Source organism: Heterodontus francisci, chromosome 4, assembly GCF_036365525.1.
Source record: "Heterodontus francisci isolate sHetFra1 chromosome 4, sHetFra1.hap1, whole genome shotgun sequence".
Lineage (NCBI taxonomy): Eukaryota > Metazoa > Chordata > Chondrichthyes > Heterodontiformes > Heterodontidae > Heterodontus > Heterodontus francisci.
The window spans coordinates 133,128,087-133,145,349 of NC_090374.1; the positions used below are offsets into that span (position 1 = coordinate 133,128,087).

At 45.1% G+C, this 17,263-nt stretch overlaps 1 protein-coding gene across 1 annotated transcript in view; it reads left to right on the plus strand.

The window, feature by feature from the left end:
* Window positions 1–17,263, plus strand: part of LOC137369253 (fibrillin-2-like) — a 496,406-nt gene that overhangs the window by 325,050 nt on the left and 154,093 nt on the right. Inside the window, exon 34 of the mRNA XM_068030179.1 lies at window positions 8,937–9,062. Coding sequence (XP_067886280.1) covers window positions 8,937–9,062 — 126 coding nt within the window. The remainder of the gene's footprint in view (window positions 1–8,936; window positions 9,063–17,263) is intronic.

A 17,263-nucleotide genomic window follows, 5' to 3' on the forward strand; every position in this document is an offset into this window, starting at 1 on the left:
GTTGAAATTAGTTATCTCTACTAATTCCTATATCTCAGTATCATATAGAGTCACTTACAGCACAGAAAGAGGCCATTTGGCCCTTCGGGCCCATGCCAATTCTCCATGAAGCTATTCAGTCAGTCCCACTCTCCCGCTCGATTCCCATACTCCTGCAAGTCTGTTTCCTTCAAGTGGCCATCCAACCTCCTCTTGATGTCATTGATTGTCTCAGCTTCCACCACCCTTGTCCGCTGTGTAAAAAAGTTGTTCCTCATATTCCCTCTGCATCCCTTGCCCAAAACCTTCAATCTGTGCAATGGGAAAAGTTTTTCCTTGCCTAACTTATCTAAGCCTGTCATAAACTTATACACTTCTATTAGATCTCCCCACAATCTCCTTTGTTCTAAGGAGAACAAACACAGCCTTTCCAATCTAACCTTGTAAATGAAATTCTCCATCCCTAGAACCATTCTGGTGAATTCCCTCTGCATCCTCCTAAGGACCTCCACATCCTTCCTGAAATGTGGTGACCAGAACTGGATGCAATACTCCAGTTTGGGTCAAACCAGAGCTTTATAAAGGTTCAGCATGAGTTCCCTGGTTTTGTACTTTATGCCTCCAATTAAGAAGACCAAGATCCCATATGCTTTTCTAACCACTCTCTATGTTCTGCCACCTTCAAAGATCAATGCACATGCACCCCCAGGCCCCTCTGTTCCTGCACACTCTTTGGAACTATGCCATTAAGTATATATTGCCTCTTCCTATTCCTTCTGCCAAAATGCATCATCTCACCCGTGTCAGTATTAAATTCCATCTGCCACCTGTCTGCCCGTTCCGTTAGCTTATCTATGTCCTGTTGCAAGCAGTTCATATCATCCTCACTATTTGCCACACCTCCATGTTTGGTGTCATCGGCAATTTTTGAGATTCTACTCTGTATTCCAAGATCCAAGTCATGTATATACAGCAAAAGAAGCAGTGGTCCCAGCACTGACCCTTGGGGAACACCACTATCTACCATCCTCCAGTCTGAAAAACAACCAGTTCCTGCGACTTGCTGTTTTCTGCCCTTAAGCCAATTTTTTTAAAAATCCTATTGGACACAGACCCTCCTTAATCCATGAGCCTCAATTTTGTTCACCAGCCTTTCATGCAATACCGTATCAAATGCTTTCTTAAAATCCATACAAACAACATCCACCACATTCCCTTCATCAACCTGCCCTGCTACTTCATCAAAAAAATTAATTAGATTCATCAAGCATGATTTCCTTTTACAAATCCATCCTGGCTATCCTTAATTAACTCAAACCTCTTGAAGTGTCAGTTGGTTTCTTCCCTATTTATTGTTTCTAAAGCCTTACCCACCACTGATGTTGAACTACCTGACCTGTAGTTGCTAGGTCTGTCCTTACACCCTTTCCTGAATAGGGGTGTCACATTTTGCCACTCTCCAATCCTCTGGCACCTCCCCCGTACCTAGGAAAGATTGCAAGATTATGGCAAACCTTCCACTATCTCCATCCCCACTTCCTTTAGCAACCTGGGATGCAAGCCATCTGGCCCAGGTAACTTATCTACCCTAATCATAGCCAGCCTTTTTAGTACCTCCCCACTCAATTTTCACCCTATCCATTGCCTTTACTCTCTCTGCTTCTACTGATATTTTTTCAGATTCCACTTCTTTAGTGAACACAGATACAAAGTACTCATTAAGTATGTTAGCCTTGCCCTGCACCTATAAGCATATATTACCCTCTTTGTCCCTAATAGGCCCCACTCTATCTCTTACTACCCACTCACTAGTTACATGCTGTTAGAAGATGTTTGGGTTCCCTTTTATATTGATTTCCATTTTATTTTCATATTTTCTCTTTGCCAGTCTTATTTTCCTCTTCACTTCCCCTCTCAAATTATTGTATGTGGCCTGGCTCTCACTTGAAGAATTCACCTGATGTGCATCATACACCTTTATTTGTTTCATCATAATCTCTATCCCCCTTGTCATCCTAGGAGCCCTGTTTTTGGTTTCTTCACCTTTCGCACTTGTTGGAATGTTCCTAGCCGGTATCTGCAGCATCTCTTCCTTAAAGATAACCCATTGTTCCAATACAGCTCTTCCTGTCAGTCTTTGGTTCCATTTTACCCTGGCTAGATCCCTTCTAATCACATTAAAATTAGTCGTCTTCCAATCTAGACGTTCTATCTTATTTCGTTCTGTGATTTTCTGCATTACGAGTGTAAACCGTATGATACAATGATCACTCTTACTCAAGTGCTGCCCGACAGACACTTGGCCCACTTGGCGCACCTCATTTCCCAGCACCAGATCCAGCAATGTCTCTTTTCTAGTTGGGCTGAGAACATACTGATCAAGGAAGATCTCCTAAACACATTTCAGAAATTCCTCCTCTTCCTTACTGTTTACTTTGAATTGCCCCAGTTGGTAATTGGGTAACTAAATCCCCCAGTATCACCACTCTATAGTTCTTGTACACCTCTGTGATTTTCTTGCAGGTTTGTTCTTCTATTTCTCTCACTATTTGGAGGCCTATAGAATACCCCTAGTAATGTGATCATACCCTTTTTGCTTCTCAGCTCTAACCAAATGGATTCAAGGTCCTTCTCCCTTTCCAACACTATGATGTCTTCCGTAATCAGTTCTGACACCCCACCTCCCTTTTTTCCTTCTCTATCTTTTCTGAACACTTTATACCCTTGTAAATTAAGCGCCCAGTCCTCAACATTTTTAAGCCACATTTCCGGTATTGATAGTACATCATATTGCCATACTGCTATTTGTGCTTCTAGTTCACCAACCTGATTCACCATACTTTGTGCATTTGCACACATGCATTGTAATCCTGTCTTTACATACCTCACAGTCCTTCTCAGTCTACTCCCATCTAATACGGAACTAATCCCTTCTCTAGTACTGTCTAACACTCTCACATTATGCACCTTATTCCTCTTTTCTACTTCTATATGCTGGTGCCCAGGCCCCTGCCATTTTAGTTTGAGCCCTCCCCAACACACTAGTGGACTCCCTGTGAGGATATTGGTCACGAGCACTTCAAAAGAGCCCAAGTTACAGTAATTTTACAAATTGATGGCTGAGTAACAGCCCTTTAGACCCAGAATAACATACTCTTAGGCACAAAATTCTGCTCCATAGAACTGGTAGTTTTGGTCCGACGGGTACCAGTTCAGGTGAGAAATGGGGCAGGATTTTTTAGGTCTCACTGGGGTCAGGAATGGAGGTGTGCAAGGGAGAAACATGATCCATGAATAACGGTAATTAAGATAACTGAAGAGCTCATTAAGAGTTTGCTGAGAGCCATGTTCAAATTTTGGCAGGGGAGCATGGGCTCCACAATGGGTCTGGGGCCGATTAGGTGCATGGAGGTGGAGACACATCAGGGAGCCAGTCATGGACGGCCTAGGGAATTAGGTGGGCCCCATGAAAGGAAGAATGGCACAGAGGGGGACTCAGCCATTGGCACCTGGGTGCCATTGTCTCAGCGAAGGTTTTGGGGAGAGTGGTCAGTAAGCACTCAGGCAATGCAGGGGGTTGTCAACCTGCTGGAATTGAGGGGGCATAAGCAGAGGGGTCAAGGCTTCCAAACACAATTGGGAGGCAACCAGAGCACACAGAAGGCAGCAGCTGCCAATAGGCAGAATACGCAACTCACAGATTTCAGGTCCAGTGGCAATGAGGAGCAACATCCTCCACAGGAAGGGCAGAGCCTCGGCATCAGGAGGGCAGGGGAGAGGAACGAGCAGAAGGAAGGTAATGGAGGCCATACCCTCGGCATAGGATTTCCTACCGAAGACAGAGCTATCTGAGATGACTGAGAATCAGTGCCAGAGGAGACTGCAACTCTTCAGGCAGATCGTCACAGAGATTTGTGCCCTTGTCGCAGAAGACCTCACACCTTGCTAGCCTTGCCCTGCAAGTAACCATCAAAATCACTGTGGCCTTGAACTTCTTTACCTCTGGCTTCTTGCAAGGATCTATTGTGGACCTTAGTGGCATCTTGCAAACGGTTGCACATCACTGCATCTCGCAGGTCACTGATGCCCTATTTGCAAGAACTGGGCAGTACAATCAATTTCAAACAGATGTTTTGCAGGGACAGAGCACAGTGGGTTTCGCCACCACTGCTGGATTCCCCAGGTGCAGGGCATCATTGAATGCACCCATGTGGCCATCAAGGCACCCAATAAGTTCCCAGTGAGATTCATCAACAGGAAGGGCTTCCGCTCCCTCAACGTTCTGCTGATCTGTGACCAGAACAAGGGCTTCCTGCATGTGTGCACTCATTTTCCTGGCAGCTTCCATGACTTCTTAATCCTCTGTAACTTCAGGCTGCAGCAGCTCTTCATTCCTCCCTCCAAACTCCGTGGATGGATTCAAGAGGACAAGGCATATCCCTTGAAGAGATGGCTACTCACCCCTCAACTAGAACCCGACATGGATGCACAAAGGCATTACAATCAAAGCCATTTGCTCACTAGGACAACCATTGAGCAGACCATCGGGCTTCTGAATATGTGGTTCCAGTGCCTGGACCGGTCAGGTGTCGCCCTGCTGTACGCTCCTACAAGGGTCTCATGTCTTGTGATGATCTGCTGTGCTTTCCATAACATGGCACTCCAGAGAAGTGTGGATCTTGAAAAGGCTGAAATACTGGATGGACACAGCTCTCGGAGGAAGAGGAGAAGCAGGAAGTGGAGGAGGAGGAGGAGGAAAAGGCAGAACCCAGAGGTGGTCCGGCTGCATATGGAGGTGGCCAGCACCAGCGTGGAGCTCAAGGTCTCATTTGGAGACCGTTAACATCAGGGATCATCTGATTCAGGCTGGTTTCAGCTAAGCCCCTCTAACAGCACGGTATGAAACTTACTTTGAGCTGCCTGTGAGAACATGTCCATTTGAAGTGCAGCCTTATCACCAGTGAAGGATGCACATCTGCCCAGAGGTTTCACTATCACCATTCAAAGACCCTTGCTCCGCTTCATCACTTCATCCCATTTCTTGTCCTGCCATAATAAAAGGAAGCTCACACGTCTGGCTTCACTTGTCAATATTTATATGATACTCAAAAAGACAAAAATTGCACTGTTACATGTCATAGCACCCCAGTGACCCACTCAGTGCTCTGCCCAATGCAGTGGCCTCTGCTCTCAGCCACCTCTACGCAGTGTTCCCCTTGTGACATCGGATAAGGTGAAGGCAGTCTGCTTACTTGTCTCAGCTTGTGGCTGAGATGCACATGGCGGTTGCCTGCGTCATGGAGGTGCCAGTGGGGGCAACTCAAGAGACTGCTGCACCAGTGTCATTGCAGGGGAGCCTCTGTCACTGGGCCCTGATGCACAGAAGCTCCCACGTCAGATGGGCTAAGATGACCGCTGATGATGGGGCTCCATGAGGGATGGCACCCTCATCCTTTTCGGTGACAGCCTCAGCCTGGATGGCACTCTGGATGGCTGAGGGGAGCACCAGCTGGGGTGCAACTGGCATCTCCTCCAAACAAACCTGCACCGTCAGCACGGCTGACTGGTCCATGCTACATATTGTGGCATGCATCCTCTGTACATCAGTGTGCAGTCCCTGCATGTTCTCCAAGTGCTCCCGCATATGGCTCTCCATGAGGTTGGCCACTCTCTCAATAGAGGAGCTCGTGCGCTCAAAGCCCTGAGCCATGGTGACGCACATGAGTTGGACAGACTTCTCTTCTTCGCCCATGACTGTGCAGTGCCACAGGGAACTCCAACATGTGGGAGCACATCTGTTGCTGCTGATCTAAGTAGAGCTGCCTTTCCTGTGATTCTCGAGGTCCTGCATCTGTACCCAGCTTAGCAGGGCTGTGTCTGTCCTCCATCCTCTGAGGGGTCTACCCACAACTGCCTCTGTCTCCGTCACCTCCTCTACACTTGTGACGTGCTCATCACCCACTGCCACAGTATCTAATCGCATGCAAGGACCCACCGAAGTGACTGTTTCTGTGCTTGTGGAAGGTGTGCTTGACCCATTGATGGTCAAAGAATCAGTCTTATTGCCATGATGTCAGCACCTGTGGGAGACACAAGAAGATACTATAAGTTAACAGCAAAATACTGCAGATGTTGGAAATCTGAAATAAAAAGAAAGTGCTGGAAATACACAGCAGGTCTGGCAGCATCTGTGGAAAGAGAAACTGAGTTAAAATCTCATGTCGATGAGCAGCACAGTCTTTGGCATGCTGTCGGTTGGGCTGGAGTTCAATGCACTCCATTAATGTAAGCATTGCAGTCTCTATTCACCCACTCCACCAGGAATCCCCAACTCGCTTTCCTGACTTGCTCTACATGAACAACCCTGTCGATCTCCACAATTCCCTCTTCCATTGTGGTGATGACATGCAGGAAGGGAACCGCTCCTCCTGCATTGGCCCTCTTCCAGGCATTATATGTCCATCTGTCCTGCAAAGACAAAAAAGAGATATGGCACTGCTGGCCTATATGGTAATTGTCAATGGCTCAAATGCGCAAGAAGCTGCATGTCTCAGTACTGGAAACTCCTCAGCAGCACTATGTCTCTGAGACATTCTGAAGGGTCAGTAAGTGGCCTGTGCACACACTTCTCCCATGTTCTGGAACAGCATGCGGCCTCAGGCTCCTCAACTGGAGTGTCCTGAGGATGCGGCATTACGTTCACCTTGCAGGAGCAAATAAGGTCATTGAACCTCTTCCTCCACTGGACCCAGTTCCTGTGGACCACTCTCTGCTCACTGTCTCAGCGACCTTGATCCAGGCCTGCTTGGTCTGGGAGAGGGCCTCCTCCTGCCACCCTCCAGGAAGAGTGCTTCTCTCCTCTCCCTCACTGCCTCAAGGAGGACCTACATGTCAGCATCTGCATACCGAAGGGCAGCCCTGCCCCGGGTTCCAGACCTCTGCCTTTCCTGCTGTATGTTTAATTCAGCAAATAAATCTGTGAAACAGCAGCTACAATAATGACCGCAATGGTGGGTTTAAATTGGGCTCGCTCTCTTTCAGATCCACCTCCGTTCCTGCCACCGCAGCCACTAATTGGCTGGCCCACCCACCCTCCTGTGAAAATCAGGGGCTGTTGCTACTTTCCCCCCACCCCCCACCCCCACACCCCCAGAGGCGGGATCAGAACCTGGAAACAATCCTGACATCCGTTTCCAATGCCCGGAAGGAAAATCCTGCCCACGGAGTCTGCACCGCTCCCAATCACATCCGACATGGCCTACGCTGATCATCGTGTTGTCACATGCATGTGGCAGATGTATGCAAATTAGGTAGATTGGGATGTCAATCATCATCTAATACTGATTTGATGCATAACCTGCCATTTTTGACCTCACCGCTCTAATTAATGCCCAGTCTTAAACATTCTCAGCTCCAAAGGTTTTAGATATGAGTTGCTTCTTCCAGCAGTGTTATGAGTGTGAGGGTGAGGTGAAGCATACGAATGTGAGGTTTCGGTCATGGTTGTTGGGGTTTGCTATTGGCAAGTGAAGGAGTTGTGGTGAATGGAGCAGTGTGTGAGGCTGGTGGTGCAATTGGTAGGATTTGGCATGTAAGGATGCACTCACTGACCTTAGCCAGTCATGTGAGGTCATTAAACTTTGTGCAGCAGTTTATCCAGGCCGTCGATGCCAGTGTTCCCAATGCCTTCTAAGCACTTGTCGGGCGGGCATCCTGGCTCTCTGACAGAAGACAGCCTCTATTCTCCAGTGGATCTCCTGCACCAATGACTCCAACACAGGATCAAAAAACCTGGGGGCACTTCTCCTTCCTGTTTCTTCATTTCCGTTCTTGCCGAAAGTCTTGAAATCTTATCCGGGTATTTTCACTTCTTACTGCAGCCAGAATGCACCTTGTCTTTAAGCAGCGCATTCTGACTTTAAGCAGTGCAGGCTGGCTTCAAGTTGTGTTAGTTTTGCATGAACTTGGGCACCCTGCTGAGGGATGCAGCCACTCAGCAGCACACCGTAATCCTGGAAATAATTAGGCAACATGATGATTGTGAGCTGCCTGCATCATTCTGAACGGGTGCATGGTAATCGTACACTGCAATCCCCAAACAGAAATTTGGGCATCCACAATCTAGCCCCCTTAGTTCCTATCTGCTGGTGCACTGGTAATTGTAGTATAGTGGACAGTGGCTACTGTGTATTAAATGTTACTGCCTTACTCACCCTCATACCTGGCTGCAGTGTTGCCAATCAAGAATTATACCTTCTTGAGCAGTGATTTTGTCTGAAACTTGGGTGGGCGGGGTGATAGTGGTGCAGTTGCTGCATGCACATAGTAACTTACCAAAGCTGAATTTTCAGTCTTGAAGGAAATTGGAATATAAGCTAGTTGGTCTGCTGATCAACATTAGAAAATAGGTAAATTGGTCTCCAGGCATGTTGTGATGTCATGTCATAGTGTGAGCCAGTCTCTAGGGTGTTGTGGTGGCAGCAGTTCTAGATGGCAGAACATGAATCTACAATGAGGCCATCACTATCTATGGATCTTGCTGGCAACAGTGCCATTTGCAATTCAGCAGTTGTGTACCACAAATTCCATGCCAGTTAACCACAAATTCCTGATAGAACAGCAGTTCATTCTATCATAGTGAGCATTTTGCCAAAGCTCATGTTGAATAAAGATTGATTTCTGAGGTCTGCCATCTGTTGCTTGTATGAGTGATGATGTCCAATATAAAACTGGCAAAGTCCCATGCACTCATGCTACATGATTGTTTATGAAAATAATTAGACTGAAACAGAGTTATTTCTCAAGAGGAAAAGTTATTCTAATTGTACCAATCACCTCTAGGCAAGGGTATGGCTAAGTCATTGGAAAATGCTCTCTCTCAAGAATATTTGGAAATAATACGAAATTGATGTATTGTGAGTTAATAGAAATACTATTTTATTCACTTTTATTTACAGATGTGGATGAGTGTGCAGAGAATGTTAATCTGTGTGAAAATGGCCAGTGCCTCAACACTCCCGGAGGATACCGATGTGACTGCGAGATGGGATTCACACCAGCTTCTGATAGCAGATCCTGTCAAGGTAAGTCCACTGGTATCTTGCAGTTTTGACTGATCATCTTCACTATGGGCCATGACCAAATCTGGAAGCAGAATACAGAGCATCTAATCCAAAAGTGTCATAATGAGAGATCCATACTTTTAGCCAACAGACAGAAAGTAAACAGCAGCTCTCCTGATATAATGCCAGGCATCCTCAACGAAAGATATAGCTCAACACTTCTTTAGCATTTACCAGGACAGAAAAAAATAAATAATTTTCTTTTCTTACTTTGCAACTATCTAACAACAAATTCAAATTAGAATTGAACATGTGCCTCATTTGAACATGGTATGACAGGTTTCATTTACAATGAAGTGCAAATTTTTTATCCAGTGAATAAATGCACATATTGAAAAAGGAACCATGGGAAAATAAAACAATTTAAAGGAGAATTCTAGTCTTTTTAAGACAATGTGTTATTTGAACTGGTGAAACCCTTGCCAATATATATATATAGAGCCACTGCATCCTTCATTGTAGAAGTAAGCCAGAGGTTTGCCATTTGGATTGGAGATGACCTCATTCTTACAACTGCCTAGGGATAGATAAATAGGCCATAACTCTTTTGTATACATGAGATTGTAGAATACAAATAGAAACCTTAGATTTCCTCTTTTATTTTGCTCTAACCTATCAAAACTGCGCTGCCAATAAATGAAAGTGCTCCCCAGTTAGTGATAACCAAGCCAGAGGACATTTTGAATCAGGTTTGGTTTGGCCACCCTCCATCCAGCCAAACTCAGCCTGAGCCAGGCCAGCTGGTTCAACTAAAAAAAAACTTTTTGAAGTCTGAACATTTTGCATGTGTTGAATTGCATTACTTTCAGAATTTGGAAAAGACTTGAGATTTCTTTTCCCTTGTTAAAATGCTACTCTTGCCTCTGAGTCAGTAAGTGTGGGTTCAAGCTGCACTCTGAACTTGAGTACATAATTTTGACTGACACTTCAATGCAACACTGAGTAAATGCTGCATTGTTTAATGTGCCATATTCTGCAGCTCCTGGCTTCTCATAAAGATAGGTAAAAAAGAAAAATGAAACCTTACGTGATCTTCAGTGGCCTACAGTGATTCCTTTAAAGATAACTCATTGGATATCGGAAGGAGGTAGGCCCATGAGAGAGGGCTTCCATCCTGGGACGGGAGACCCGGAGCAGCAAAGGCTGCTTTTGTGGATCCTAAAGTAGTCCTGCTGCTCCTCCCAAACTCTCAAAAGAATAGCAAAACTCTTCTTTTGACTCCTCTCTGAATGGACTGGTAATTGATGCTGGGCAGAGCATGCCGCACATACACTGCACAGTATTGTCCTTAAATGGCAAAAGGTCTCCCGTATCCATCATAGAATAATTTGAATATACTTGACTTAGGCATGTACTCCAGCTGCCCAACAGTAGGCCTGGGAAAGATTATGATGGCCAGGGCAACCTCAGAAACGGTATGGTAAGTCATTTTCCATCACTTTTGGAGTCATTTACACAGGATAGTAGTCTTCAAAATCCACCTCCCACACTGTCCCCACACTGCCATTGTCTTTATTCCAGTGGGCAATATAGCTTACTTTAGTGAAAGGAATATGCAATTGATTTTAGTTTAGTAAACCTGAGAGCAAATTTCTTTGGTGCATGCAGAAATTGTTACCTTGGACTGCTTGTTTTAGGATGGATTGCAACATAAATAAAGAAGAACATATTAACACAAAGGGGGTAACCCCCAAAAAGGGGTGGGATGGGAAGTGAAAATCCAAACTGAAGATGCTTTGAATCCACTGCATCTGGCTTCAATGGAGGCTGGACAAGGGGTTGGCGACCAATTCACTTTCAGGAGGCAGGTCAGTCATTGAAATCTTCCAAATGCCTCTATTTTAAGATGATTTCTATTTTTAACTGCTGACAGATGGGTTTCCTTGGCTTTCTATTTATTTGTTAATGGGATGTGAGCAGCATTTATTGCCCATTCCTAATTGCCCTTAAGAGATGGTGACAAATCACCTTCTTGAACTACTGCAGTCTCCCACAGGTACTCCCACAGTACTGTTGAGTAGGGAGTTCCAGAATTTTGCCTCAGTGACAATGAAGGAACGGTGATATGTTTCCAAATCAGCATGGTGTGTGACTTAGAGGAGGTGGTTTTCCCATGTACCTGCTGCCCTTGTCCTTCTAGATGGTAAGGGTTGTGGGTTTAGAAGATGCAGTCAAAGAAGCGTTGGCAATTTGCTGCAGTGTAGCTTGTGGATGATACACACTGCAGCCACAGTGCACCTGTAGTGAAGGGAGTGAGAGTTTAAGATGGTGAATGGAGTGGCAGTCAAGCAGACTGCTTTGTATTGCATGGTGTCAAGCTTCCTTGACCACACAAGTGGAGAGTATTTCTTCTCTCTCCTGATTTGTGCCTTGTAGAGGGTGAAAAGGCTTTAGGGAGTGAGATAGTGAATCTCTCCCAACAGAAAACCCTGCTTCTGACATGCTCTTGTGTTTATGTGGCTGGTCCAGTCAAATGTCTGGTCAATGGTGACCCCCAGGATATTGACGGTAGGGTATTCAATGATGGTAATGGCATTGAATGTCAAGAAGAGGTGGTTAGACCCATTTTTGTTGGAGCAGGTCATTGCCTGGCACTTGTGCAGTGTGAATGTTACTTGCTATTTATCAGGCCAAGGCTGAATGTTGTTCAGGTCTTGTTGCATGTGGGCATGAACTGCTTCATTATCTGTGCAGTTGTAAATGGAACTGAAGACTGTGCAATCATCAGCAAATATACCCACTTCTGACCTAATGAGGAAGGAAATGTCATTGATGAAGCAGCTGAAGATGGTTGAGCCTAGGACACCACCCTTAGAAATTCCTGCAGCGATGTCCTGGGGATGAAATGATTAGCTTCCAACAAGTACAAGCATCTTCTTTTGTCCTAAATATGAATCCAGCCAGTAGAGAGTCATTGCCCTGAATCCCACTGACCACTTTTGCTAGGGCTATGCCACACTCAGTCAAATGCTGCCTTGATATCAAGGGCAGTCACTCTCATCTCACTTTGGGAGTTCAGCTGTTCTGCCCAAGTTTGGACCAAGGCTGCAATGAGACCTGGAGTTGAGTGGTTCTGTCAGAACCCAAACTGAGCATCGGTGAGCAGGTTATTCATGACATCTTCCATCACTTTGCTCATGATTGAGAGCAGACTGATGGGGTGGTAATTGGCCCGGTTGGATTTGTCCTGCTTTTTGCGGACCTGGGCAATTTTCCACATTCTCAGATAGATGACAGTGTTGTACCTGTACGGGAACAACTTGGCTAGAGGCACAGCTAGTCTTCAGCGCTGCAGCCGGCATATTGTTGAGCCCAGAGCTTTTGCTGTATCCAGTGCACTCAGCTGTTGCTTGATATTGAGGAGTGAATTAAATTGGCTGAAGACTGGCTTCTGATGGAGGGGACCTCAGGAAGAGACTGATTGGATCATCCACTAAGCACTTCTGGTTAATGATGGTTACAAACGCTTCAGCCTTATATTTTGCACTGATGTGCTGGGCTTCGCCATTATTGAGGATGGGGCTGTTCATGGAACCTTGTCCTCTAGTTAATTGTTTAAATGCCCACCACCATTCACAACTGGATGTGCCAGAACTGAAGAACTTTGACCTAATTCATGGGATCACTTAGCTTTCTGTATAACATGCTGCTTCTGCTGTTTAGCATGCATGTAGTCCTGTGTTATAGCTTCACCTAGTTGGTACCTCATTTTTAGGTATTCCTGATGCTGCTCCTGGCATGCTGCCCTACACTCTTCATTGAACCAGGGTTGGTCTCCTGACTTGATGGTAATGATGGAGTGATGGATATGCCAGGCCATGAGGTTACAGATTGTGGTTGAATACAGTTCTGCTGCTGCTGCTGCTGCTGGCCCCCAGTGCCTCATGGATGCTCAATTTAGAGCTGCTAGGTCTGTTCTGAATCTATCCCTTTCACATAGTGGTAGTGCCACTCAACATGTTGGAGAGTGTCCTCTGTGCAGAGCCTCAGGAAACCTAACAGGTAAAAGGAGGTAGGAAGGGCTGGATCCATGAGATAAGTGCTTTTACAGAACTGCTTCTAGACTAGGAAGAGCAGAAGAGTTTCCTTCTGGCTCAACAAGCTAATCCTGACTTTCTTAAAATAATAGTTTTCAGCCTATCCTCAACAAAGAGAAACTCATCTCTATGTGCAATAGTTTGTGGATAGTGAACTTTTCCCTCTGATGCTATAGGGGAGATCTTCACCCTGCCCGCTGTAATATTAGTTATTCCTTTGGTATGTGAACTACTGTAAGATTCACAGGACTCCAAGTAATATCCAAAGAATACCTGAGTTGTTAATATCACTTAAACAAGAACAGATATATATACAGCTACTACAGGAGCCGCACCAATCCACACTTACTCTGTCAGGCTACACCCGCTACTCCCTGGTCATGTGTGATGTGACATCACTTCCTCTGGTGACCTTCACTTACAACCTCTTCAGGTGGTCCCACAACATACCCCTTTTTCCAAAGATAAAAACATATGTACAATATACAATAATGTCGCAGTTTGGACTAACTATACAAACAAAATGTTTTTTTACAAGTAAGCAAGCTTAACACTCTAAAACGTAGAGGAGGTTTGCTTTTTCATCCTGATCTTGTTATCATAATCCTCTTCCCAGAGTTGAGCTCATTTTGACAACTCCTCTGAGACTTTGGTGACTCGGAAGTCTGGTTAACATGTTCTTCCTCTGTGGTCATAGCCTCTGTACATTCATCTTCAGACTTTGTCTTTGAACATGTTCGCGATGCACAGGATTGTCATATGTAGTGTTGTCATACAGCTGCCTGAGTTGACTTTGGTTTCATCTGAGAATCACAGCATTGGGTATCTGGATCTTGTACCATCTCAGCTGGTCGCATATCTTCGCACCTTCTGCAGGATACCAAGTTCCCGACACAAGATCGAGAGCTCTGACTTTCTGCCCTACTTGCAATCAAGCTAATTCTTGTTCTACTTGCCTGTCATGCGATGCCTTCATCTTCCCTTGTTTAGAAAGAAGTATATCTTTTACTATGGAAAACTTAATAGGCTGAACAGAGCACTGACCATATCAGCAACTACTGCATTTGATGTATCTCATAGCTGCCTAAAGATCAGAAACTTGGTGAAATAATTCATAACAAGAAGGAAATCATCACCTCGAACGTGAAATAAATTTGTGCCGATCTTTGCCCATGGATGTGAAGGTGTTTCATGCGGAATCAAGGGTTCTCTCTGTTGATTTGGCTGACAACTTTTAACATGCCTCACAGGATTTCACCATCGTCTCAACATCACTGTTGATTCCTGGCCAATAAACCTTCTCTTTGGCAAGGTGCCTGGTACGTTCTATTCTTAAATAACCTTTATGCAGTTGGGTTAGAATATCAGAATGCAGAGCTTCAGGTATCAGGACTTGTTTCCCTTTGTGATATACTGAGCTCATCTCGAGAGTGCTGGAAACAGTGTAGACGTTCGGTTACTTCCTGTATGGTGCCAGGCCATCCCTCCACAGTCACCTTCCACAACAAGGATAGAATAGGGTCAAGTGTCATCTCATCCCTTAGTTGCTCACATTTGTGTGGTCCAAAACTCATAAGGTCTATCTTCAGGATATCCTCAGTCGTAGTATCCACACCATGGACATGTAAATCTAGCAAGACATCTGCATCTTTATTCAGGTTAGGCAACTTGCTCAGGGTGTCCAATGTGACCATTTTGCTGCCAGGTTTCAATCGGACATCATAATCATAGCTCTGGAGTTTCACCAAAAGTCTCTGCATTCGCAGAGGAGCAGTCATGAGCAGTTTGCGCCATATGCGCATCAAGTGGCTTTTGGTCAGTCTCCAGGGTACAATGTTTTCCAAACAAGTAGCTGCGAAACGTAAAGATACCAAAAACCAGAGCTGAGGTTTCACGCTAGATGTTAGAGAAATTGGATTGGGTTTGTGACAAATTCTTCGCTTCAAAGGCAATTGGCTTCCCTTCTTGCATAATGCAGGCACCTAATCCCTCCTGGGACGCGTCGACCTCGAGCGTGTTCTCTTTGGTCGGGTCGTAATACTATAGCACGCTGTCTTGACTTGGCAAAGCTAACTTCAAGGACTCAAACACCTGCTGGTGATCTTCTTGCCACATGTGAGATGTATCTTTACTCAGTAATTCCCTAAGCGGTGCTGCTCGCTCAGCAAAATTGGGTATGTACGTGGACAAAAATTTGAACAGCCCTAGACAGCATTGTAGGTCTTCCCAGTCCTGAGGAGTTAGCATGGCTCTGACATCTTTGATCTTATCTGGTTCTGGGCGTATTTCTGTGGCAGAATATATCGACCAAAAGTAGTTAATGTGCCCAACTCTGACCTGGCACTTCTTGCTATTAAACACTAGGCCCTCACGACGAGCAGCCAGCATTAGCAAATGCAAGTTTCAGTCATGCTGTGCCTTGATCCACCCCGGCACTGCAATATCGTCAGCTATTCAGATACAGCCTGGGAATATTCTGTTATCCTACCCATGTATTTTTGGAAAATGTGCTGGCTGATGCACAGACCAAATGGTAACTGTCTGAAACAGTATCTCCCAAATGGCATTCTATTAGTTATGAGTAGCTGGGACTTCTTGGCTAAGTGGACAAACCAGTAGCCATGCTTTGCGTCAAGCTTTGAAAAACACTTAGCACCAGTAAACTTAGGGTTCAGCTTCTCCGGGGTGGGATTTTATGCGGGCATTTCTTGAGGGCTAAATTCAGTGGTCTAAGCAAATTCTGAGATTGCCATCTTCCTTCAGCACGCAGGTAATGGGGCTGCACCAATCGGAATGTTGGTTCACTCAGCGGATGACTCCATTGCGCTCCATCTCATCCAGCTCCACTTTAAGCTTCTCTTGAATGTGCACACTGCACTTCCTTGGTGCATGACAGTAGGAACTGCATCCTCCCTCAAGTGCAATATAGCATCTCCCTTGAAATCACCAATTGTATCAAACCTGTCTGATAAAGTCATTTCAGGTCTCTAACTGATGCAACGCACTCTGTGTTGCAACCTTTTGTACTTTTCAATGCGGTACTGACTTCAGGTATTGTGGTGATGCGTAAATCATGGCATACTGGAAGTCCCGCAACAGCTCGTCCAGTTGTGTCTACAATATAAAACATTTGTGGTATCCAGTCAGAGCACCCAAAGCTGCACTGTAAGGTTATTATTCCAATGCACTTGATTGGAGAACCGTTATAGGCAGTCAGCTTAGCCGTGGTGGGTCTTACCATAGATTCCCATTTCTTTAAGTACATGTCCTTCAGTGAACAGATGGACAGAATTTTAGCACTTACTCTAGTGTCGATTTTTACTCTGACCTCATGCTTGCCTCTCTTCTGCAGACTGTTACGACCAGGTGCGAAATGTGTCTAGGGGTTTTTTGCTGTCTTTACCTGGTCTTATTGTAACCGGGTTTAATTTTAAACACACTGTGTTTTGAGCTTTCCCTTTGTGAATCCTTGTTCACAGCTTTCTAATTATAAGGCAAAGAAATGTGCACACCAGGATTTTCCTAGGTTTAAAGAAGAAAAAATGAAATTTATTAAACCTTAAACTTAAAACTCGAATACAGTTAACGCCTATGGATATTTGGCGCGCCCACATTAACATGCATACACGATACACACATGCAAATAGGGACAGAAAAGAGGAAAGTGTAGTAGAGAGGGATTTGAGGCAATTTCAGAAGAGTTTCTTGTTTACTGTGCGTCGAGCTCACTTGATTGTAGGTAGTCTTGCTTTTTGTTGGGGCTCGGTATTCTTAAACCTTGTTCACATAGGAGACTTTTCTCTCTTTGAGGTTCACGTGTTTTCACAAGATTCAGTTCCCTGAAAGCTGAGCAGGCAGGAGAGAGGTCTTCTCAAACCAGGAGCCAGGAGCTTTCTCAGTTCCAACCCTCTGTTGGAAGTTCAAATTCAAAAATTCCAACAGTCAGTCATGTGACCAAAACTGGTCTGACCACTTCTTCTGTGTATTCGGCCAGCTTAGTAGTTAACCTGGAATGCTTCAACTTCTGGTAATCAAAAGTGCATTGTTGGTTGACTGTGTCAGGGCATGGTCCTTTGTCCCTTTTTCCAACACTGCCTGTTACCATGCAATTGTCTTTCCAGTCAG